This window comes from Diadema antillarum, unplaced genomic scaffold (genome assembly GCF_040938485.1).
Source record: "Diadema antillarum isolate AM-2024a unplaced genomic scaffold, OU_Dant_1.0 seq00000364_RagTag, whole genome shotgun sequence".
Lineage (NCBI taxonomy): Eukaryota > Metazoa > Echinodermata > Echinoidea > Diadematoida > Diadematidae > Diadema > Diadema antillarum.
The window spans coordinates 323,750-349,335 of NW_027271365.1; the positions used below are offsets into that span (position 1 = coordinate 323,750).

The window sequence follows — 25,586 nt, forward strand, 5'->3', positions numbered from 1 at the left end:
TCCCCTCTTCTGTTCTTTTTTTTTTGTGTGTGTGTGTTGACCAAGTTAAAAAGGTGAAAGAATCTCACCAAGAGAGCAATCGGTGCATAATGTATGTCATATAAAAAGTCTTGAATCTGCAATCACTCCTTTTTGTTCCTACTTGTGCCAGGAGAACAACTCATGCACACAGATGTAGAATGGATGTCCAAAAGCTTCAAAACCTGGCTTCCGACAAATCACAGATAAACAGCTGTTCACATGCCGTTGGTTTGAAACACAATCAATGCAGCACTGAAAGATTATGTGAAGACTCCTGGCACACAAGTCTACTTAATTCTATTCATTACATACGGCTCCACACAAAACAAGTCTGTGTCAAAATTTTAATCTATGGGACCTTCCTTTCTACAGTGCAGTCTGTGGAATCACATTTTAATAGAATATACAAAGGTGAAAAACTTGCACTGATTGCCATAGACACACGGATACTGTACAATGCCATTTATTTTGTGGTTCAAGGCACCTTCAAAGTTAGTCTTGGTCCCAGTGGCATAGTTGCTGAGTCGACAGTAACAATATTGCTGAAAACACTAGGCTACCATCATCTTCTACAAAATGTCATTACACTATCAACATTCAATCTGTAGCTCTACAAAAAATTTTCACACAGATGTTGAAGGATGCTGCATACCAAAGAGAGTGCATGCATAATGGCTATTTATGAATATTTTAAGAAATTGCACTTCTTTGCTCATACCAGGAAATAACATCATGTTGTTTCCAGTAACAGAACATGTATTACAAGAAATATAGGTGTGATAACTAATACACAATGTACCTAGGAAGTAAACATTCCAAAAGTGATAAACATTATACAGTGTAGTTAATTTTGTCCCCCTACCAAACCAATTTGAAATTTCCTTGCACAACTTGACTACACACCACAAGTTCGTACTTTGGTAATGCTCAACAGCTTGTTCTCAATGATTTCGAGTTTATATTCAAGCTGAACAACAGGAGCACAAATGAAACAAATCATTACCATCCACATGAAGCTTATGATTGAAATGTAGAAGAGATTCATACTCCCCAGCCCCTAAACCAGGAATACAGTAACTTTTAACCTGTGCCAAATCCTTTGCTAAAAAACCATGTTCCCTATAATAACACACCACAGAAAAACTCTCAGCATGAACAAACACTCTGAAACATGACAAGCCACGCACATTAACAGTGTAGATATAAAATTAACTTGTTAACCTTATTACATCAGCACCAGCAAAGACAAACCATTTCTAGGAGAAATCATTCAAGAAAAAAAAAAGGAAAAATGAACAAAGACACACTCAGATACTGAAATGCACAATTTTTTGAATGAGATGAAGACATGTAAAATTCAAATTGCACATATCAAACTCTGTAGACAAATTTTGGCTGAAATCTACAAGAAAATTAACTCCCTTGCTGTAACTACAACAGCAAGCATGTTTCAATGAACACAGCCCTCACTAAAATAATAATATCAAGTATTCCTTTCTCAAAATCAAAATAATTTCAAACCAGGAAAGCAAACTTGTCTACACCACGAAGACACATATGCATGCAACTACATGTGTCCACTGTCATAGAAACAGGAAAGCATGTGAATCTACGTTGCTGAAATTCAGTCAGTGTTCTCAAACACTGAAACACTGTGTGCTCTTTTGGCATTTACATTGCATGTGTCATTACTGGGTACTTTTACTACACAGGCTATCAAGACAACCTAAAATCATACTAACAGCATTTCTCACTGCAGTATATAACAGTACCAAATACTTCTAAGGATGAATCATTGCAGTGATAAATTCATCATGTGTCTGAGTTGGCCATTCTGGAAATATGAAATACACTGCATATATTAATTTTCATAAATATCTCAAAAACAATTGTTTTTCATATTCCTTTTGATTCACAGATATAAATTCAAGCACCACATTGTATTATTTACTAGAGAAGGCACATTTTTTAAAGAGTTTGCAAGGAGGAAGAGAAAGAAGAGAAAAATGATATGAAGACAATTGAAAAATTATTACTTGCAAGTCAAAGTTTACATTGAGTCCCTTGAAACTCTTATTTCTTTACATGGAATCTTTTAAAAATGTGCAGTGACTGATAAAAAATCCTGTACATGTAGACATCAAGTGATGTATAAATTGACCAGAATTTCAACTATACCTGCAGTCCAAGTAAGTACAAAACTCTGCATCTGGTTTACGTAAAAGCTCTCCTCTTTGATCTTTCATCTTGATTAAATTTTAACATGAAATTCATTTGCAATTTCAGTGAACTATGTTATTTGCACTATGACATGTTCATTTCCATTGTTATATCCATATACACAGTTTACCTTTTGAAAATTGATCTCTGCCATGTAACTACAAAACTGCATCCTCCAGAGTAAAATTCATCGAATTTGTTCAAAGCAATCAACTGACAATTGTCACGTGGGAATAAATTCTGTCTGCAAAGAGACAGTATTGGCAATTTCATCATAAACAAGCCAAAATTTGACCTCCACCACAAACACCTTGATTAGAATACCAAACTGGAAGGAAGAAGAAAAACATGGTTAAAGTGGGCTAGAGGAGGATATAAATTGAAATGTATGATGCATCTGTTGGGAAAAAGATAAAACAGCCACACAAAGTATAGCTGATGTTTCCTGCTTTCAAGGTATTTGAGCAGTGACAAGAAGAAGGTGGAAGTACCTTGCTCCTAAAAACATCACACACACCAAAGTCAAATCATCACAACCAGGCAGCCCAAAGGAAGCCAAATAGTCTATGCCTTTCCTTCCAAATCAAATGAGAATACCAAGTCAGTCTCTTGTACATTCCTATTGGTGCAGATTTCTGCCTTTTTCTTTCCATCCGAATGGTCTCCGATCATCCATGGATATTGTGTTCACAATTTAACAGGTGGCAGCATTGTAAAATTTTGCTATATCAATAATCTTTTCGATGGCAGGTACAATTCTTGTCAGCCAAACAGAGTGCAGAATTGCTTGCTCCCTTTCAATTCACACATGCCACCACTACCAAGAGTAGCTGTTAAATGGCATGTCAAAGAAAATTCAGAGCAACTGAAAACATTAAGTTGCTTTCTGAATACCATTATATCAACATCCTTTTTTTAATAACTCACCTAGCATGAATTTGTCCTTGACAATGCAGAAATGGTAACGATCAAAAGATTTCTGTAGAAATACAGAGATTCCCATTAGGTTACTACGTGGCAAATCTGGTTTCTGTTACTAGTAGTCATGGATTAAATGACTGCACTTCTACTGGATGAATGCTTCTCTTACATTTGAGTCTTATTTTGGTCATACACCATTGTTTATTTCAGTTGCAAAATTGCCAAAGGTCTCAAATTCATTGACTTCATAACTGATCCTCAAACTGGCAGCACCTCTTAAAAGATCATGTTTCATAATGTCTCTGAAAGAGGCAGTTTTTTTTTTTATATTTCTCTGTAATTTGTGCAGATTAACAGATTTAAACACTTTCATCTAGCCCTTCTTGAATGTGGGCTACTCAAGTCACATTTAGAGTTGATAATGCAGTGAGGACATAATGAGAATTTTTGCAGCAAAATTACCACTGGACTCGATGGGAAATGACATGCAGTGTCGAAAATAATCTGCGTAAACACTTATGTAAATCATCAATATGCCACGGTGACTGCAAAAGCATAAAACCGTCTGCACGCACTGAGCAAAGTGAATCCCATCACAAATGCATATTCTCTGGTTGAATTGACTGAAAGCCTGGTGGGGATGGAAGGAATGCGACGATATCCACCCCGTCGGCAGCATTTTTTGAATTTCAGATGGTAGCTTCAGGTGTTATTGCCACAGGCCAGGGCAATGACTGGAAGGCAGTTACTGACATCGGGTTCAATGCAGTCCAGTCCTACGCATCCATGCAAATGGCCTCCAAACACAACTGCTGCTGCCCGCATACAGTCCTGATGAACTTGGTGTACAGTGGGTCATCATCATCATCTCCTCCTCCTCCTCCTCCTCCTCCTCCTCCTCCTCCTCCTCCTCCTCCTCCTCCATGTCTTTCAGCTTTGTTAACTTTCTCCTCTATTGCAATCCCAGCATCCTGCCCCATCATTCCATCAAAGGCAACAAGAATGTAATACTTTTGTATTCACATATCATTTCTTTTGAAGAAGAAGAAGCTTTTCCAGAGTCAGCGATGGCTCAACATCTCACGAGCTGGATCAAATAATCTCCTTTTCTCGGGCTCAAGGCCTCACTATTTATATCTCCTCTCCACAGCAGTCTTCTATACATGCTAAAAAGGTTTAGAACAATATCGCTCATTCATAATTTAGACTTGTCATTAAAAAACTCGCAGTGAGTGTCTCTCCATTAATTTCATTTTAATAGTCCCCTACATCACAGCAGCTGTTATACAAAAGAAGAGAAGCCATGAACAGGAGCCCGAGACCCAGCGGGCATGGTGGCTAGATTGTTTTGGAGGTACAGAGTTCTTCCGTCCACTGTGGGCACTGGGTCGGGCTCACTGTCCGTGTAGCTGTATGCGTTGCTACCGGGACCGCTCGTCTTGGGTGGGTATTGCTGTCGTCGCCATGACTGTGTGCCGGAAAGACTGGCGTAGTGGTTGACAAATGACTGAGGCCCTTGCCCGTGTGCTCCCACGTCCTCATCTAGATCGATGTCACTAGACTGTGATATTCACAAAACAAGAAGGCAAAGACTGGTGAACAGATGTGTGTTGGTTCATCAACAACATACAGGCATCAAAGTTTCCTCTATAATCCTCAAACTTCAATAATGACTACAAGAACGGTGAACACATTGTTGCTTCTTTGGTAGCACATGAGCATCAAAACTGTCCACCATGATTCTTTTTTTTCCAAATTCCCTTTATGATATTCAAAAACATAGCTTACATCAATAACTGTAGACTTCAACTTAACCATACTATAATCTCAAAGACAGGATGCAATAGTGATGTTGTGGAATGTGTGATTAACGTTTGTTTATTCTTTGGCAACACAAGTGAGATAGATGCTGAAGTGCACAGAGCATCATAATCTGACATACATTTATATCTTAACTTTCCAAAAACCCTTTCAAACCTGTGATTTGGATGGGAAAACACATTAATTTCTTTAGTGAACAGTAGTGAGCCACTACTGCTAAATACCACAGACTATCTAAGGATGAGCATGGTCAATTGACCCAGGGTAGCCTCTTCAGTGTTGCCTATGTGCTACGAGAGGACATTGCCACTATTTTTAGTGTAACCCAGTCATTGACACGTACCAAGGGACACACCGTGGTCAAGCAGCACAGTGCGAGCAAAAAACATCTTGCCCACAATTGAATGCCACAGGTATCACTTGAACCCACGACTTTTGTTTAGGACCCAGAGTCTTATCTGCTATACCATGGTATTTACAGCAGAAAAGGCATTGACATCAACAATGGTATGAGCAAATATATCACCCAAAGCAACAGATACCATAACAACAAATTGAATGAAATCTCCCTCGCCCTCCACATTCCTTCCCAAACTCACTATGGACTCTGACAGTGACTGAAGGTCGGCCTTCTCCGTCAGGCTACTGTTCTCTCCTGGCTCCTCCGCCTGTCGTCTCCTCATGTCCTCATAATGTTTGCTCTCCTCTTCCTCTGAGTACTGTATGCTGCCGGGGCTGGGCCGTGGAGGCGGTCTGCGGCAATGCATATATTGAGTGAGAGGGGGATTCATGATAGCAAGTTTCTGCTTTACTCAAACAAGGATGGCATAACATTCATTGCAGATGTTTACTGTGATATCATTTTGTGGCTATACAAATGATTATATTCCAAGGTTGCATGAAAACTTTCTTTGTGAATTCTGCATCATTTCTCTCTTTCTTAATCTTGGAGGTGATCGTGACAAGTTGGAGGAGATTAGGTACTGGATAAAGGGAGCAATAACAAGCCTCAAAGTGCTACACTGCTGCCAAAGGGAACCTGACAGGCCCTCAACAGGGAAAATATCATGCACACTACAGAAATATTTGAGGACTGAGGTGATCCAACCTACTATACAACATAAGGGGACTCGTAACAATAACACCCCGCCCCCCTTGTGTTCTCAGGTATAATTGGAGTACTATAGATGAAAGACCGCTTGAGAAAGAAGAATAGATGGATGGACAAATGGGTAGACAGACAGACAGATCAAGACAGACAAAGAGAGTGTCACAACCACTTATTTTCCCTTCTTTTATTTTGGTGGGAGGAGGAAGAGGAAGCCATTTTAATTGAAGGAATAAAATAAAAGGAGAAATCTTGGATACTCTATGTACCAAGGTATAATTATTTGAACTGTCATGCAAGCACAGTTTTACAAGTGTACTTCCATTGGCCCACACCCATATTGTCATGTATGCCACCTGATCAACATTGTGTACTTATAAGGATAGACAGAGGGAGTATACATCCCACATGGCAGAATGTTGGGATGATATCTTACAATGGCACACATTCACAGACATAAAACGGCAAAATAAAAAGAGTCACTGTTAGTATGTCATGTTGATCATTTGAAATCAATGTATGTATAATGAACATTGTACATTTACAAACTGGGATGCACATTGCAGTTTCCTCAGATAAATAACAAATAAAACTCCTAAAATCACATGAAATTTAACACAGGATGATCTACGAGACAAAAAGTTCAGAGTTCAAAGTTGTTAGTTTTGTCTATCAGTTTAATATTAATACTCGTTACGATGTTTACAGCAATGGTTTAATCTACCTCATCAATTCTTGAAATGTGAAGTTGAGCAAACCAACAAACAAACAATAAATGTAATAAGACTGAATAACAATTTTTGCCAACTGATATTCATTTTCAGAAATCTTGGCAGATTTAGCTTTAATATGAAAACACATGTGTGACTGAGTATGGGACACACATGCAGAAGTTACAATCTGTACTTTTGAAAACAATGCATGGAAACTGAGCATCACACCTAGAATGGTGCATAACCTGCACGTTAACACTGCTTTTTTACAACGAATCAACAAATGCATATCATCACATGGGCCTAACATTCCATGCTGTTAACACATCTATTGACAAGAATGCATTCATCAAGCCAAACACTTGATTACACTTCATTATATATTGTACATATCAGCAACAGCAACCTCCGAGACATCTATCTCACAAACTTCTCTCCAAATACACTGATGGTGTCTAAAAACTACAAGTAGTTAGAGACTGTCAGGGGGATAAAAGTTAGTTTGTCACAACCATCAAACGATATTTTCCAACATTCCTGGGAATCATATCAGAACATCAAATAATAAAACATGTTTGTCTATGTCTTGCATGTCCACTGAATCACATCATTCCTGTAAACATGGGGGGAAAAAAGTCTGTTTAAAAAAGTCAGCCCAACACTGGGGCAGGTTGTGAGTCCATACATGGTGAATATAAAACAATGAAATTCTGCACAACATGGAAATGACTCTTGTACAAATATCACACTTTTTATATGGCACAAAAGGGGATATCTAAGTAAAACGGTGGTGACAAGTGCATGCAGTGGTACACACGTGTGTACTCAAACTCCATGCACCTTGCCCAAGCTTGTCAACATGGAGGGGGCAGGAGATTATAAAGTCACTGCATTTCTGGGGGACAACAATCACCAAACTGTAGTTCAATTGGTCAGATTCATAGAAACAAAATACTAATGGGGGGACGTGCTTTGGCTGCGACATACTCTTTGGATGGTCCGAGGAACGTCATCAGATGTGGCTGCTCATTGTCGTTGTTGCTAGGTGATGTTTTAGGAATTAAACATGTGGATCTCAAAATAAAATACCAGCAGTCTAATTAAATATATTCAATTTTGGAAGCATGATTCGTTCATCCACAGAAAACTGTCATTTGTACCAACACAAAGATTTGTGCCTCAGTACACATTGCCATAACCAGTATCTCTACAACACCACACAGGACAGTTCAGATGAAGATAATCTTTTCGAAAGATAAATTTGACATATTTGCCGGGAGCTTATCCATACTTCTTGGGGAATTGTTATGTAGGTGAACTGATCTGATTTGAACCCTGCTATGTTTTCAAAATCAGAGGTCAGCCAAAATCTGTTATCAATTCTCAGGGATGGCGGTTCAGCAATATTGTATGGAACATATGAATCAGCTTTACACTGTATGTGCTTCCTAACACAATCATACAACCCTCAGTACAGCAATATATACCCGGGTTACATATTCGTTTTTAAACTCTCAGTTACACGTACATGTCTACCTATGCATCCTATTTTACCTCCAAAAAGCTGAAAAGAAAAATGACAAAGAAAAATAATTGCACCATTCCAGTAATAAATTGGCACAACGGTCACAGGATGCATATTTGATAAATCTATACAACACCACACATAAATATCATCTCTTCCTTTTGATGGAATATCATTTTGCTAATATGGCCAAACCTGCATCAAGTTGCGGCAGGAAAACTGCATAATATTCCTCAAGACCAAAAAAAAATCATAATTTATACCTAACCCTAACTTCAAAAGTTCATGGGGTACTTGACTGGAATCAAAGTTTATATCAAATGAAACGAAGGACAATATAAAACCAAAACGGTTCAGTTTGGGAATGGTCTAATCACCTTGTGTATGAATTTGTCCGGGCGTAGACCCCACCGCGGCTGTGCGTTCTCCCGTTTCTTTGTGACCTCCTTGCTGTAGGATCCATCTCGAACGATGAGAAGCCGCCGTCTTCGGTGCTGGCCACCTCGTTGGGCTGGTAACCCTTCATCACTTTGCGATCTGCAAAAAGGGGGAGGATGGAGAACAAATATAGAGTTGGACTGAGCATTAGATGACTAGAGGATTATGTCTTTTTAGAGATACTGTGCACAATAGATGCAAAAGTCAGACTTTTGTAAATATATCTAGCCAAGGGTAGGATGTGAAGATGCAAGTGCTGTATTGTGGTATACATTTCTCTTCCTCTACTCAGATTTGCTTTTAATACTCAATGGATGATACTGTCCTCAATTTTGGAGGGTGACACCTTACAACCAACTGGGAGAGTCTCGACAATGCCTACCAGTTCATTTTAAGCTAGTGAGATGCATTTAATCAAGTGCATGCTGTTGAGACCCAGTAGTTTGAGCAGACATGGGTGGCCCGACTAAATTGATCTTCACTCGCTGCCCCCCAAGGTAAACTTTAAAAACATGACTAGCGCCCATCAGTAAACATGGGAATCAAAGCATACACTCATTGGTAACAACTCCAATCGAGATACATCGGCTGTGTGTGCACTCTTATAGCGATAAGTGATAAAACTGCACAAACCAAGCTGGGCTAGCCTTTCCACTCCATGGGACCCCCTATGCTGCTAGGTCTTTAAAAAGTATATCCACTGGATATCAATTCAAAATTACTTCTCATATATCCCACTAATTTCTCAAGCAGTATAACATAACCCAGAAAAGGTACAGATAATCTTGATAATTAAAAAAAAAACAAATGTTCATAATCGTTGTCTGATGCTACTAAAAAAGCATTAACACATAAAAGCGGAAGACTTTCACTACACACAAATATATTTATTTATATATGTTGCGATACATACCAACATAGAGTCGACTTCTTCCCAGCATGCACAGGGTAGCTCCCACCAAGATGATGACGATGACGCCTACCAGGGCGATGATGACCAGGAACCACCACTGCTCGTAGAAGTTCTTTTGCGCCCCTGGGGTGCCAACTGGATAGAAATTAGAATAAAAGATGCTCATCAGTTTTGTCACATCTTCAAAAAAGTAAAGTGAATATCAAAAAAACAAACTAACAAAAACCGTGCCCAATCCATGCAACTCTAGTCTTTACAAAAACTCTAGTTTACGATGATATTGTTTTGTGTTTGTTTGCTTGTTTGCTTGCTGCAGCTTTACAAGAAGATATCAGAATGAAGCATTCATGCCATTGTAATATTATCTGCAATTACTATCAATCACGAATGAAAGAGGCAAACCTGTTCATAAAACAGCCCCCTATTATCTTACCTGTTTAATAATAAATAAGACACTGTTTCACTTTAGAGTTTTACCTTGCTTTCCTTTGAAGTACAGTGTAAGAACTCCTTGGTTTAAAAAGTTAGCATGAGTAATAAAGAGGCAAAGAAAATTATATAAAAGCATTGCCACCAATGTTACCTCCTTTGATTATCTGTGCAGGAATATTCCATGTAAAATTGTCAATTTGCCTTCAGTGTTAGTTATCAATTAGACTTCCACATTTGCTTTATCAAGACAGAGCTGCAAAAATATCCGACATCACGGTGATCTTGCAATGGAATTGTCTTGAAAGATTTGATTGCGGCGCAAAACATTTTTTTTCCCCCATTTTAATGGGTGAATTTAGGTTGACATTGAGAAGGTACAATATCCATCATCTTTGATAATGAAAATAGGAAAAAGGCTGTAGGCTTATACATGTAAGTGTAATTGCAGTGTTGTAACTCACTGTCTGGGAATAACGGGTTGCATATTTACAAAGAGCATATAGATCGTATGGAGTGCACTATGTTCACAATCTACAAATGTGCTAAAGAGTTTTTAAAAAATACATACATTGTAACAGTATAAGCGATATTAGGTATGACTTCAAAAATATGTTGGAAACAATGATTCAAACACATAAATCTTATCCTTTGCCTGGAGTAATGCATTATTTTCTCAAGCTTCTCTGACAAGTTTGTGTTTAACTGAGTCAGAATTTTACATCCCCGCAATGGCTTTTTCAACACAAGATCTGAATAAGTGTTTGCACCCAGTAGAAAGGAATTGAAAAAAATAATTAATCTTAAGAAAGGTACAGAGCATGATTAAGGGAATGAAATTGCCACTGTCAATGTGTTAGGAGGTTAAATGTACAGTTATAGGAACATCAACAGACCAGGGTCTTCATATATCAAGCTAAAATTTGTCTCAGAATGATAAAATTCAAGGAGCAACTCTAAAAAATAAAATTAAAGAATTTAAAAAATGGGCAATACGCTAAAGTGAAGGGATGAAGAACAGATTATAATTATCACTACTACCATAAAACCAAGAAATTTATTTTAGATTAACAATTTGTGATGACTGCTACTACTGCCAAACAAGGAAATTAAAGGATCAAGTACAGATTAATCAGGGTTCTGTTTAAAATGGTATTAAGGAGCAATTGAAACCGCTAAAAACCAATGACATAACACAAATTTTGTGCAGTAAAAAAACTGATGTACATATAGTAGCTACTTTAAGTATTCAAGTAGATGTGAATACATGTACAGTACTCTGTACTGTGTGTATACGATTATCAGGCAGACTTTGCATACAGCAAGTGCAGAAGTGCACAATGCTTTGAATACACGTAACTTCAACACATTAACTAGGCTTTTAGAGAGGTGAGCATGCATTTTCTATACAGAAAACAGCCAAACCATGTACATATTATGGAAAAACCACTGTCCTTAAACTGCTGATTTATCTGGGAAATAGCAATACACATGACACTTCCAGAGCTGTTAATTGTTTAGGTATGATGTATTAATACATGTATACACATAAACAAGGTCTTTCTTTAATAAAGCAAAGTATGTACAGTATATTCATATACTACCGCAATTTGAGTGACAGGGCATTACTGCAGAGCCACTGTCATTCAACAGATTTTTTAATATGCAATATTAATTAGCTGAATAAGAACAAAACAATTTGTGCGTAGCAAAGTGAGAGTTCATGTAGGCTATGTACAGCTGTCTTCTATTGCAATAGTATTACATCAAATGATAACAATAATCAAGTTTTTATCCTTACATTTATTATGATTAAAGAATGAAACTGATAAAGATCATCATCAACATAGCTACAATTATAGCAGCTGCAATTGGTACAAGTGGTCTTGATAATCAAAATACATGCCTTAAGCCCATTTTCTACAAATCACTTTAATGTTGCTGGCACCACATCAGTTTTTCGAACTAACAATACTTGTATGATGTGCAATTGTATTGCTTGGACAGCCTTTCTAAAGCACCTAGAACAAATCATCAACTGTGAATGTATTCACATTTTACTAAACTTTTTTGGGGGCAAGCTTGAATTCCTATTTTTCAAAATCAACTGCATATTCTACAACTAATCTCACAACCTATGCAAACTTTGTAAAGTGCGCACATCTACATGCATTCCTAGAATTATAAAAAAAAGTTCAAAATTTCTTCAAAAATGTGTGATAACTATAAAATGAACAGCACACTCACAATGCATATCCTCTCCACACGAATGAATTCAAAAGCAGGTTCCTACATGGGGGCTTTCCTCACACAAACTCCGACATGCGAAACACACATCATTAAAAAATCACCATGAATATTCATAAATCTGGAACCTGTCAAACTGCACACACACGTGTCAAACCCCTCATGCAGAGAATATCCTGAGCTGCACATGCCCCGCTCATTCTCACTAACCACTTCAACACCATTCCATTTTATTACATAATACACATTCCACCAATAATCCTGTAGGTGTGTACTTTACAGGGGCAGATCCAGGGATTCCGTAAAGGAGGGGGGGGGGGGGCATGGGCCCCCTATATCTTTTTTAATTATTATTACTATTATTTTTTTTTTAATTATTATTTCAAGGGGGACGTGTGCCCAGTGCGCTCCCCCCTGGATCTGCCACTGCTTTTTAAATGAGTCCTGACTAAATCAATAGATTGACTGTGCACAGACCACAAAAAACTACATAACCACAGAGTTCTTCCCAAAAGGAGAATGCACATCCATGCTTTGAGAAAGTAAACACCAAATATTGGCTTTGGGCCTTCACATCACTGTTAGAAGGTGTTATACTGTCACCTTCAGCACTTCTGAATGTTGCATATTTTGGTTCTGCACAAACCCTCTGGTTAAACCACATCATGCCAACCGTCAAGGGAAAATGCTGCTGTGAAACTACATAATATGTACACTTAGAAAAACAACAACTATATCCCATTTTCCAGTTTGACATTGCTGTGCAGGGATAGCATTGTACCAATGTTGTGGCTTATAAGGCACACACACAGTGGTCATCTTGTATGCAATGTACTGTCTTACACTAAATGCAGGTGACTTTGAAAGGAGTGCTTATATACCCACTGACAACATGAGCATTGCAAGTCAAAAATGTTTCTACATATGGTTACGGATTTAAAAGTGATATGGCTGGATCATTATTATTCTCTTCATATCTACCATATATTGGGAGGGACAGATAAACAAACAAACTAATACATATAATAAATAGACAGACAGATTGAGGGAGAGAAAGATCGAGAAATAGATTAAAATAATCAATGAGCTGATAGAAAGAAAGAGAGAAAGGAAAAGTCTGCTGCTCTTGGCCATTTTTACACCATCACCATGCACAAAATGGATTTGAATTTCCCAACATAGAGGGAAAAGCATGGAGAACCTTAATCAATACACTGCTATGCCATTTTATTTTGTTATTGGTATAAACCACAATTTTGTTGCATATTCAAACAGTCCAGCACTTTAATACATTAAAAGCCATTCTATCAAAAATCTTCAATTTCGAGTTGTGAGAGAAAAACATGCAGATTTCATGATGCAAGAATTTAGAAAATATCTTTAGAAGATATTTCTAGATATGTTAATATGATTCTGAACATATTCATCAAGAACACAAAAGGACTACCATAACCAGAGCAGATGAAAAATCTGCACAGAATGTTGTATATAGAGGATATTGCTTCATGATATAGAAGTGAGTGTCTTCAATTAGGCATTTGGTGTTCTACAGTACATGCCCAAGGTTAAATACAATGTATTTGAGAAAGATGGATTGTGAAATGGTATATCCAGTCATGCTTCGACATGGGTACGCAAACCCTGAATAATATTTGAGAAGAGAATAGGGGTAGTATAAAATACTTTGCACGAGAGTTATCCCTGAGAAGTTGACGTTGCTGTGAGCTTAAAATATTTTCATTTGTACAGTATGCAATGTGATACACAGTATAAATTTATGAAGTATAATAAGCATATTAAGAAGATAGTGAAATAAACTCTACCCAGATTAAGACAGGGAATGAATACCAATATTTTGCTTTCTTTAAACACAGCGCAGCAAAGGGGATTTTTTTTTCTCTTTCTTTCTTTTCTTCTCGAATGCAAGATCTACTGTAATAGAACATGTAGGTCGGGGGATGGAGTTATTTGGATTGAATATACTGTAGCATACATACTCAGTTGTTGCTTTTTTGGCTGTTGTTGTTTAGAAGTCTTGTTACAATGTGGCATAGGTACTTGGCTAGTCATTTGCTTTTAGTAAATTCAACTCTACTTTATATTTCTGCAATGATAATTTCCCAATCTATTTTTTCATGTAATATATATATAAACTACACATAGTGCAATGCAGAGAAACTCCATGGAGACAACTACACTGAACAGCATGGGGTGAATCCAAGTTTGGTGCGAGTGCTGGTGATGGTGCTATTTCAACACTAACACCACTGATAATCCCACACTTGAAGTCAGTTGGTGCTAGCTGGTTGACCTCAAAATCATGACGGCCTTCTGGCGACTAGTGTTGCACCCAGTGTTGCATATCACCTGCAGAACTGAGCTTCACTTTGCTATGTGTTGAGCAAAAGTACTGATCGCCGTTGCTCTTCGTAAATTTGGCTTTAGGCATCGGAGCTTGATTACATGCAGATGCAAGGGGGATAACACCAGCGTAGCACCAGCACTAACACCAGCACTACAGCACCAAACCTGAAATCATCCACTGACAGAGACAGTGCTTGGTGTATAGTCAGGGGTGGGGTCTTCCACAGCGACAATCCCCTCACACAAACATGATCAGGCAAGTGAGTTGTATACACGACCAGTGAGGAGGTCAAATAGACACATCATTTGGGTAATGCCACATAGGGAAGATAGATAAAGAGGCTCCAAAAAGGGAATGGAGGGGGTGATGGGTGACGGGGAGAGGTATGAATGGGACTATGGAGGTGACAACGAATGATACCTTCAGTAGTTGACTCATTTGTAAAACCGGTTGGCTCTGTGGCTACAACTGGAAATCATTGAGAAAAATGGAGAATCAGCATTTTATTTTCACCTGCACTCCTCAACGCGATCAACGTCTTGTCCTAGATAACAACTAAACCGCACATTTGAAATTGCAGCAACAGGGACTCACAAACCTTTGCTGGTAATACCTCCCTGATTGGTAAAGGATGAAGTCATTTCTATTATCACTCTTGTGCAGTTGCCATGGAAACAACATCCAAGTTCCTGAACCCTCAATTCTCTCAGTCTGGGGGGTTGCATTGCATTATAAGCAGCCTTTCAAAAATACTCATGTGAATGACTTTATTTTCAACTGAAAAATGGTCAGGCAATCCCCACTTTGCTGTGTAAATGTGCAGGAATATGACAGCTAGAATCCATGACATAATGTAAAGAAATGAATAATAAACAAAAGATTCCCATCCAGCAGAAAAACCCAGCTCCAACATGGAATATTTCGGACCAAGTAAGCATTTAATGATTGTATGGAAAATGAGAAATGCTATAAAGAAAAAAAAAATGAAAGAGCACACCAAAACATGAATTACAGTCACTGTGGTCAGTGCTTAGCAAGAATGTTGAAGGAATAGGCCTACGGTGTCTTACTTGGTACGTAGTACTCCTCCGTCTGGATCGGTTCGCTAATGCTGATTGGACTCTCGGCCATAATGCGGAAAATGTAGGTGGCTCCCACGTCTAGCTCAGCGTGCGGGATCAAATATTCTTGCTTGTCTGGACCAATACTGTCACTCACCAGCTCCCATTTATCTTGGTCTGGTAGAAAAAGAACAAAGGATATTAGGCAGTTAAAAACAAAGCAAACGACCAAACCATATTCAAAACAACAAACCTGTTAGAGAAGTGCCTCAAAATGAAATGTAAAGGTGAGATATTGCCTTAATAATTTTCACCTAGAAAGGAATGATACTTACTTCTTATGCCATCAAAGTGGCATCAATCGCAAATCTAAACAACTCGCAAAGGTGGTAATGATGCATACAGTGTACACAAGATTTCACGATAAAATGTATCTCAGGACAATTAATTTCATCGTCCATGACATCCTCAACAACAAAATTTCAGGGTAAAACTTATTATCATGAAGTTAATGAGGCACTCTCCAGGAACTTTTCTCTGCTGAGTCTATAGTATCTCTGGTGCACATACATGTATATACAACAAGTACTGCAGACACAACTAAAATTATTGCTTAAAAGCAAATACAAAATGTAGTCATCATCATACACACATACAATTCGACTTCATCCAATAAACCCCATTGCAAAATAAAATTCCCATCATATTGACTTTCATCCATTACTGTGATCTTAATCTAGTCCGTGTGTGAAATTACTTGCTAGCATCCACAAGACCAATACTATGCATGATTGAGAAATAAATGAATGGTGAAAGATGCAAACGAAACACATTAATGTCATCCGACATTTTTAGCATTAATCACATGATTTGCATTCTTCTAAACAAGAGGCAGGATCATCAACTGCATGTAAAAACAAAAAACAAACATTTAAAAAACCCATATGAATACATGCCATAACGGGATATTGTCAAAGCAAAACAAATAAAATGCACGTGTTCAACTTGCCCTCACCCCATGATCATGCAGTGACTTTGTCTCCTACAGCCAACACTTTCATTAACCCTCTCACAACCAATCCTGTCATATGTCATTAACACCTTATGTTGTGTGGTTGTCAGCGGTAATGGGAGAGTTAAGCAAGAGTGAGATAAGCCAACGAATATAAAAGGCAAAGAAAATCTTGTATGCATGGTATATTATTGCTATAAACCAGTTTGGAGTTCCACTTTGCATATCTATAAATAGAAAGAGGTCACTGGTACCAATAGGCATGACAGTTTTTATATTCACCAAGATAAGCATCTGCAGTATGATGATTCATGTAAGCCTTGTAAAATGATAAGTAACGTGCCAGCACAACCACCTGACAGTAAGCCTGGTGTTTGATAATATTAACAGAAAAAAGCTTTGTAATACCTTCAATGCAAAATAATGAAATGGATGTTTCCTCCAAGTATTAATTGATTGACCATTCTGGTCACCTAGTCTACGCAAGTTCCTTCTTTGCTTCAACATGATTGATGAATTCCATATAGATTGTTACATCGGGCAAGTTTATGCAGTGTGTCGCTTTGAAAACGAGTGAAAGTCCTAACCAACTGAGAAAAAAAGAAAAGTTATCTGTGCCAATGTGCATAAGAGTTAACTCCGCTGAACTGGTTTATACAGACATGCATGACATGATGGCGATGGGGATGCCATTGAACTGAACCAAGAAATGACATTTAAAAAAACTTGAGGAGATGATTGATCGTGCAGCAAGGCAGTGAGTGGTATCGACCTACCAAGGGAGGAGCATGAGCAGTTGTTTCCTGGATGGATGTCAACTGTTACATAGAGAGTGCAAACATGTCTTAGAAAGTACTGTGTCTTTTTAACCCTTTACATGCTACATTCACTTCCACTCTAGTGGAGTGGAGTGCTGAGTTCAAGAATACTTGCACAAAATACATTTCTTTAATCACATGGCGTATACTTGGCATCGACACACAATAGTTTTCAAGCCTATTGCACTACACGTATGTGCACTACACTGCAGGCATGACTCTCCATCTCTCTCTCTCTCTCTGTCTCTCTCTCCCACACACACACACATCTACACAAAGGGAGGCTAAATCTTATAACAACCGTGATGCTTGGGAACAGCACAGTTTCCTAACTGGCATTGACATACCAACAAAATTGAAGAGTTTGCATCATAGCACTATTAGACACTACAGTATGTCCCCAAAAAAATTACAATCAGATTTTCGAATTGATAACACTCAATATGATTGACCTGTCTAAATGCTACTTCAGGGTCTTAAAATATAACATCTTAGCTCTATTTTGCAGAAAATCCCATTCAATTTGGTTAAGCAGTCACAGAGAAATGGGGATTGTTGTAAAGCATGTCATGAGTCTGATTCTTCCAATTTTAGCACTTCGATGCTCTTGTGTGTGAATACAATAGACAGAACTTGGAGGGAAGAGATTCCTGACGTCCTCTACAAAATTCCTCATTTCTCTTTGACCACTGAAGCAAATCAAATGGGGTTTTCTGTAAGATGTGGGCAATGAGTTATAGTTTCATACCCTGAATTTGTATTTAGACTGATTCACTATTTTTAAGGATATCATTGCGGAGGGTCCCATTGTAATTTTTTTAAAAAAACGTATGGTATATACAGCTGTAGGTGTAAGATAGGATGCTGCAACACCAACCCAATAACTTGCTCTACTGTGAAATAGGCCAGTCCAATAGAAATGTCTAATAACTCATGAAGTGACATTGCTTTTATGTCATAGGTTTGGTATCAAAAAGCACGGAAAGATTACGAAAAGTGAGTGGCTAAAAAACAAATAACTTAAAAGACTGGAAGCACTAATAAACACAACCATTCATATCTCTCTCATACACATCAGAATCACACATATTAGAACTTTCCAGAATTCCAGAACCTCACATGCTAAATGACATAAAAGTTAGCTCATGAACAAACAATACACTTTCATGCCAATTTCACACTGTGACACTGTCACATTGGACTGAACAGGCACTGGAGGATAGAAAGTGCACAAAAGAAAAAACACAGCTCTGTATTTTAAGATATTCTTGGCTGATAATTAGCACACAGCAAACAAATTTCTCATGGAGAATAAATAATCTTTACTCCTTGCATCTACAGGACAGTACAATGCACATTCCCTCTATAGCCAGTCTCCCTTTGAGTGATGGTGTGAAAACTACCAACCAGGATTCTCTTGTTTTAAACTAGTTACAAGTAACAACAAACCTGACAAATTTTTACTTCAAACATGGTGTATTACAATGAACATTGTTTGACACTCCAAAATGTCTACTAGAAATAATGTGTAAAACTTCACTTTTTGTTTCTATTTGTAGCTTTCACAGAAAGCTAAATTATGGCATCGTTTATGGGCGTTGCTGACACACCATAATCCAAAGGGAGGCAAGTCTGGAAAGGGCTAAGGAAACAACTTCTAGCCGCAAGATGGAAGATAGAAGAAAGACTTCTCAGTAGACACTGACACAGCATATAATATACACCCACCTATTTCATGTGACTCAATGACGTATCCTGTGATGGGCTCATCGCCATGGTGATCTGGTGTCCTCCAGGCGACAGTGACTCCTTCCGGAGCGGTCTCCAGCGTGACATCCACCGGGGAGTCTGGGGCACCTACCAGATTGGAAGAAAAATTAGCATCACTGGTATTACATGTGTAAAAACAAAAATAAAAATAAAAATCTAGACACCTTCTACTATTTGAGTGTGTATGCTAACCTGATTCAGGGACAACTTGTATTATCAACTCCCAGAAACATTAATTGACATGTTGCAAAACTGGATTCATGCTCCAAAGAGTGATGTACTTATGAACACATAATCTATATGTAATTTTCTTCAAGTAACTGAAGGCGCATCAATTGAAACAAACAGGTAAATTCTACTCTTTTTCTAAAAGAACTTGATAAAGCAAAAATGCAAGAGTGAGCTCACATAATGACTAATGTATGTTACAGTGCCTTAATACATCTTTGTATTAAACTTGAGGCTTGCTGCACTGCTATGTGAACCAAACATGATGGTAACAGCTGGCAGTATATATTCCATGTGTTCAACAAAAGATTTTTCTTAGAGATACTTCAACTAACAATAACATACCATACGAGTGGTGCTATCATGAAGAGTAACGACTGAAGTAAGACAAAGTTTTTACCTTCCTGAGGACCTGTGGTTATGTTTGATTCCCGTATCTTTCCATTTCTCATTTCAGTATCCGCCCGGACTTCAAACATATAGTGCACCCGCTCCCCAAGATCCGTTGCACTGTAGGACATCTGGTCATGGGGCAGAGTGACCGTCACTGACGTCCTTTCACCTGGACATAGAAAGCACCCAGAAGAAAAGATATGGAAAACAGAAAACAACAGGTGTCATTTACAGTGTCTTGTTTGTAGCAAGCAGTCTTTGACAGAAAAGGGAAAAGCAAAAACAGTAACTTTAATTATCAATATAAATTTGACATTAACAGAATTTCTAAAGAATAGTTCTGATCAATACACACATACACACACACACACACACAAAGATGGGAGGTACACACAATTCAGTAGCTTCTAGGGATAGACTGTCCAGTAAAATATAATATACTGCCATCCCTGTCAAGCTTTGGAAAGGTTTCTTAGAGCCTGATATTCACTATCGTTCACATGTCTTTTGAATTTGACTCATCGTACTATTTGAAAGCCATGTGACATCACAGGGCAACCTTTGGCGAACATTGATAAGACTGCTGACAGAGCATACAGATTTTTCCTCTAGTACAAATGTCATTGCACTTGTTGTAACACGAGCGAGATCAGGGGCGGATCCAGGAATTCTGTAAAGGGGGGGGGGGGGCGTGACCAATATTTCTGGTGCCACTTCCGGGTTTCATTTCATTTTTTTCTTTTTATTTCTTTTGTTTTTAACGAAAAATAAAGGGGAAGCGTGCGCCGGTTGCGCCCCCCTCTGGATCCGCCACTGGAGATAGAGGTACGCAAGTGACAATAACGTGAGCTCACCGTTGATCGGTTGGAGTGGCTGGTAGAAGAGCCTATAGTGAGTGATGACACCGCAGGGGGTCGTGGGTGGGCCCCACGACACGTTGAGGGATGACATACGAATCTCGTCGAACCTGAGATACTCCACTTTGCTAGGCCCTGAATAGACACAAATAACAAATGGATTGTGTCATACAATTTATCTTGAGGAATGACAGGAATACATAGAAACAACAAAAAACAGTTATCATTTCAGGAGTAGTGTATTACTCATCACTCTTGAAAGGTAGTGAATCTTATTTTTTGTTGCTGAGTCACTAGTTTTATTTATCAACTAAAATAGCACTCAGAGAGCACAGACTTCCATCATACAGTTCATTTCCACCTATACACACATGCTGAAAATTGCCCTATTTCCCAATGATAAAGAAATCTTGCTGTTGTGTCTCATTTGCAGAGTCTACCTCATCAGCAGCTTACTGCACACTGTGCTTCGACTGCGCGCTCAGTGCATGTATGCAAACCTCAAATACACACTGCCTGAACTCCCTTGTTTGTTGCCCTGTTTTCAGATGATAATCCTTCAAAAACATCAACAAAAAGTATCCTAGATCCAGACGGTTATCCAGATCACTACCAAAATTAAATCATCTGTTCCTTGTGTTTAACATCAACTTTTCTTGTAAGTTTCACTCAGATCTTTTCATAACTTTTTGAGTTATTTTGCAAACAGATAGACAGACAAACAGACAAATCAACATCAGCAAAAATATTACCTCCTTGGTGGAGGTAATAACAAAGCAAAAACAAACTAGATGAAAATGGATATTTATCCCTCTATGTGATGAACTACAAGCTTTTGAGTTCATCATGTTTTATGAATAGATACATCAACAAATTTTCAAATATCAAGACATGACATTACATTAGTTTTGTCAATGCCTACGCTATGTAAATGACAAAGATACAGTACAATGTGACAGCTTATAACACAAATGGCAGGATGATGCTGGAGTACTTACGATCCCCTGATGTGCTGTTGTACACTGGGCTGCTTGCCGGTCCATCCCCAGCTGCATTGTAACCTTTGACCTCGACTCCGTACTCCGTGAAGCAGGTCAGTTCGTCCAGGAACACGACCGTGGTGGAGGCAGGGAAAGTCTTGGTTTTCTGTCCCGCATTGCTGGTCATCCTAGCAACGCGAGATGCTCTCTCCCAATAAGTTACCTGCAAAAAGCAGTCAGAAATAAACACTTGTATGAAAAGTAACATTGATACATGACGACTTTGATCATAAAATGTGCTAAGCACCATTTTTTAACATCAGACAGTAAGTCTGTAATCAGACAGAGCAAAATAAAACCTTTCTAGACATACCTTACTAGAAACAAAACAAGGAATATTCTTGGAATCATGATTGAAACTATCACATATTTTCTTATTTTCTTTATTCTTAAACACCTTTAATCACAAATATCTGAAATGAACAATAATGAAGTCAACTCCACCTGGAATCAAAATCTTCACAAACCGTTTCGACTAGATTCAGATATCCTCTCTGAGTTTACACAGGTCCCCATCTGGTACCAACAGGTAACAAACTGAGTGCACCATTTAAATGCAAATGGGCGATCCATTGGGCTTTCCAGTACTCTACATTGAGTTGCACTCTAAAGAGCACTCACCTTGTACCCCTGCAGTCCCCCATTTTGAGACTCCACTGAGGGCGCTGTCCATGAAATCTGGATGCGGCTTGAACTTACGGTGACAATCTGGACATTGGATGGCGCCTCAGATGGAACTGAAATTGCAAAGAAAGGTAAGAAACATGTGAAAACAAATCAACTTGCTGCATTATGAGATAAATGGAATCAAAAAGAATGATTTTAATTAAATTTTACACAAAGACAAAAAATGTTTCATACAGTTTGTTGGAAGTTAACCTCCTTTGTTGTAAATAATTCAATTTTTAATGAATGTTTCTGTAAATAGAATTCAATAAGGGTTAGAATATATGCTCAAGTTGGTGCCAGGTTGCAGAGATAAGCAAAACTACTAGACTAGGAGTGGGTGATAAATCACCAAATCTAGACTTACTGATATTGAAATTGTTACATTGGATTTAACAAGACCTACTAAGTTGCCAAGTCTTAAGCTGAGTCATTCATCATATTTATCCTAGTCAAGTGGCTCTGACAAATTCACTGATGTCCAAGGAAATTACAGATACAGTGTGCTCCTCCATATGATATAGCACTATTGTCGTATTGCTTCCTTAGGCTGGTACAGGGAGAAATAGCTTCAGCTTGCTTTTCTTTTTCCCCGTCTCCTCTGAGAGCTCGAAACATCTCTGACTCATAGTGAAACCATGCCCAATCATCTAAAACAATGTACTGTGACATTAAATTGGATGTCATCAAATTTTCACAAGATGAGTTGATCATTCATCTTTTAGAAAACTAACTAGTATCTTATAGGCAGCAGAAATATAAATGGCAGTGCAAATGGTATGAAGAGAATTTCAACATAGCAACTGAGCTGCACAAATTCTAACTTTCTACTACTTCTACTTCTACTATGTGTAACATTCCCTTTATAGTTGTCCCCATAGTGAATTCACATTCTCAGTTTCACTCTATCTATACCCTCCTAACACTGTTATCACCCTGATGCCGGAATCTTATAATTGGTGATCATTGTACAACGTTGGTGACTGCATACCTGCTTCTCCCACATACACAGTCACTGGGGCGCCGTAGGGGCCGAGACCTCTAGCATTGTAGGCGGCCATCTTGAGCTCATAGTTCTGGTGCTGGACGAGGTTCAGCAGCTCGTACTGAGTCGTGCTGGCACTGGGGATGTTCTCCTCCATGTAGCTGGTGCCGGGCAGCTGCCGGAACTGGATGCGGTGGCCAAGAAGCGGGCCATTGGTCTCGCTCTCCGACGGAGCGCTCCAGGTGACCAGCAGGGAGGTGACGGTGACCGGGGTGACACCAGTAATGGTTGGGGCGCCATCAGGGACTGGACAAAGAGGACACACACCAAAAAGAAAAGTTGATTTATGGCTTCTTCTTTTTTTTTCCTGCAGTGACAACTTTTTAAATCTTATATTTCACATATGCAGAATAATTTTACCAAATACACGAATGCTCACACTCCCAATTTCTTTATCTTAAGATACTTTTCTGTTGACTTAGAATTTAGTATTAGGAATTTATTACCTCTTTTGACCCCCTCTCCGGTTATGAGAGTACAAACAAACATAAAATATAAATAACAGTATAACAGACCAGAGAATACAATTCTTGTAGGTTAGACATAATGACACAAAAGATATGAAACATAATATAGTATATGAGAGTAATGTGAACTTGTAATACATTTTCTACAAGCTTAACAAAGCAGGCTGTTTCATTGTCCTACCACTATGAGTGCACAAAAAGGTCCATATCTTTTTGTACCATATATGGTGTTTCAATGACACAAGAGTCAGCTTCATATATATCCTGAAATCAAAACCAGTGGGTTTATACAATTGTACATTTACAAGACTATGTTTAATGCATGGGCTACTGACACAAACAAAACCAGTCTGTCAGTATATTGTATGACCCATCCTGCATATGGTGTCCATGGTAATAGAGGAGAGGCCAGTGGAGTTATAGGTGCCATATCATCTCCATTTCATCCATCGTGACACTTCATCACTAAACACACTTCAAACAAAGTCAGCCGTCAACTAATACATACTCATAAGTTCGTATAAATGTCACATAAGAGCAACTTGAAAGAATTATCTTTGCTATATTAACAATATTTTAGGAAAGAGCTCACCATCTTGGTCAGTGACGATTGGATCTGAGGAGGGACTATTGGGACTGGCACCCACGTCATTGTAGACCTTGATGCGGAAGTGATAGGCAGTGTATGGTTCCAATCTGGGGGGGGGGGGGAACAATGCAATATATTAGCTGATATGTAACACAACAGAGGAGGGTGCAATAGCACTAAACGCGCAACGGGTAAACAGCCTCAATTATTTCATAAGTTAGAAACATAGTGAGATATATCAGCACACACAAAAAAATTATAGCTCAACAAATGGGGTAGAAGAATATGACATATTCTATGATTGCATGGAAGAATGTTATTCGAAGTGTGAAAATGTATAATTTTGCAAAAACATATTCATAAACTTTATTGCCTTGACCCATTTGTATATAGAAGTGGTTGATCTGGCGCATGCTTGACTGCAACTTAACTTACAGACAACTTTCCTCACAGATGTGTCCGTCTGGCGGCCATCTTTCTTTACATTTCTGTGGTAGGTTTTTGAACACGAAGTGGGACAACTTACAACATTATTTCATTTGAACACCTAGAGGATGGATAATTTGAAAAGACCTACAAATCAGAAAATCAGAATTCTGCATTCTGAAAGGCTATCTATAGCCATGGGTATTAATTCATTGCAACAAAGGCTCCTTACCCATCCACGGTATATGAAACGAGAGAAGGGTCAATGTTTGTCCGATGCTGGACCCAGGGGCCAGACTCTACCCGCAGGTCAATGGCGTAGAAGCGCAGGGGAGAGTTGCCGTCGTTACCAGGAGTCCAGGATATCCGTACCTGTCTGCTCTTGATGTGGTCAACACTGGGCTTAGAAGGTGCTTCAGGGCTTGCTATAGATCAAAATGTATGGCAATATTTGAGGTTGGTTCCATATAGTTCATTACTTCCTTATGTCTCT

The 25,586-nt window shown here is 38.5% G+C and overlaps 2 protein-coding genes across 2 annotated transcripts; both read right to left on the reverse strand.

Annotated features, from left to right (window-relative positions):
• Positions 1-4,087: 4,087 nt before the first annotated feature.
• On the reverse strand, positions 4,088-5,688 carry LOC139731178 (protein sidekick-like). The gene is made up of 2 exons (XM_071642059.1): positions 5,583-5,688; positions 4,088-4,723 (listed from the first exon to the last, which is right to left on the reverse strand). Exons 1-2 carry the CDS (start codon positions 5,664-5,666, stop codon positions 4,445-4,447), a joined length of 363 nt encoding a protein of 120 aa, XP_071498160.1. The 5' UTR covers positions 5,667-5,688; the 3' UTR covers positions 4,088-4,444.
• Positions 5,689-7,383: 1,695 nt separating this feature from the next.
• On the reverse strand, positions 7,384-17,615 carry LOC139731164 (protein sidekick-2-like). The gene is made up of 7 exons (XM_071642044.1): positions 17,571-17,615; positions 15,792-15,959; positions 15,142-15,189; positions 9,681-9,815; positions 8,707-8,866; positions 7,792-7,845; positions 7,384-7,417 (listed from the first exon to the last, which is right to left on the reverse strand). The coding sequence occupies exons 2-7, from the start codon at positions 15,850-15,852 to the stop codon at positions 7,384-7,386; spliced, it is 492 nt and encodes a 163-aa protein (XP_071498145.1). The 5' UTR covers positions 15,853-15,959; positions 17,571-17,615.
• Positions 17,616-25,586: the final 7,971 nt, after the last annotated feature.

Bases quoted from the DNA above. Each gene is read 5' to 3' on its own strand.
- LOC139731164 (XM_071642044.1), bottom strand. From the start codon at position 15,852: ATGGCCGAGAGTCCAATCAGCATTAGCGAACCGATCCAGACGGAGGAG. The intron at 9,816-15,141 runs GTATCATTCGTT...ATTTCTATCCAG, and splicing joins AAATGAGTCAACTACTGAAG to TTGGCACCCCAGGGGCGCAA. The intron at 8,867-9,680 runs GTATGTATCGCA...CCCTTTTTGCAG, and splicing joins AAGAAGTCGACTCTATGTTG to ATCGCAAAGTGATGAAGGGT.
- LOC139731178 (XM_071642059.1), bottom strand. From the start codon at position 5,666: ATGAGGAGACGACAGGCGGAGGAGCCAGGAGAGAACAGTAGCCTGACG. The intron at 4,724-5,582 runs GTGAGTTTGGGA...TGAATATCACAG, and splicing joins AGTCACTGTCAGAGTCCATA to TCTAGTGACATCGATCTAGA.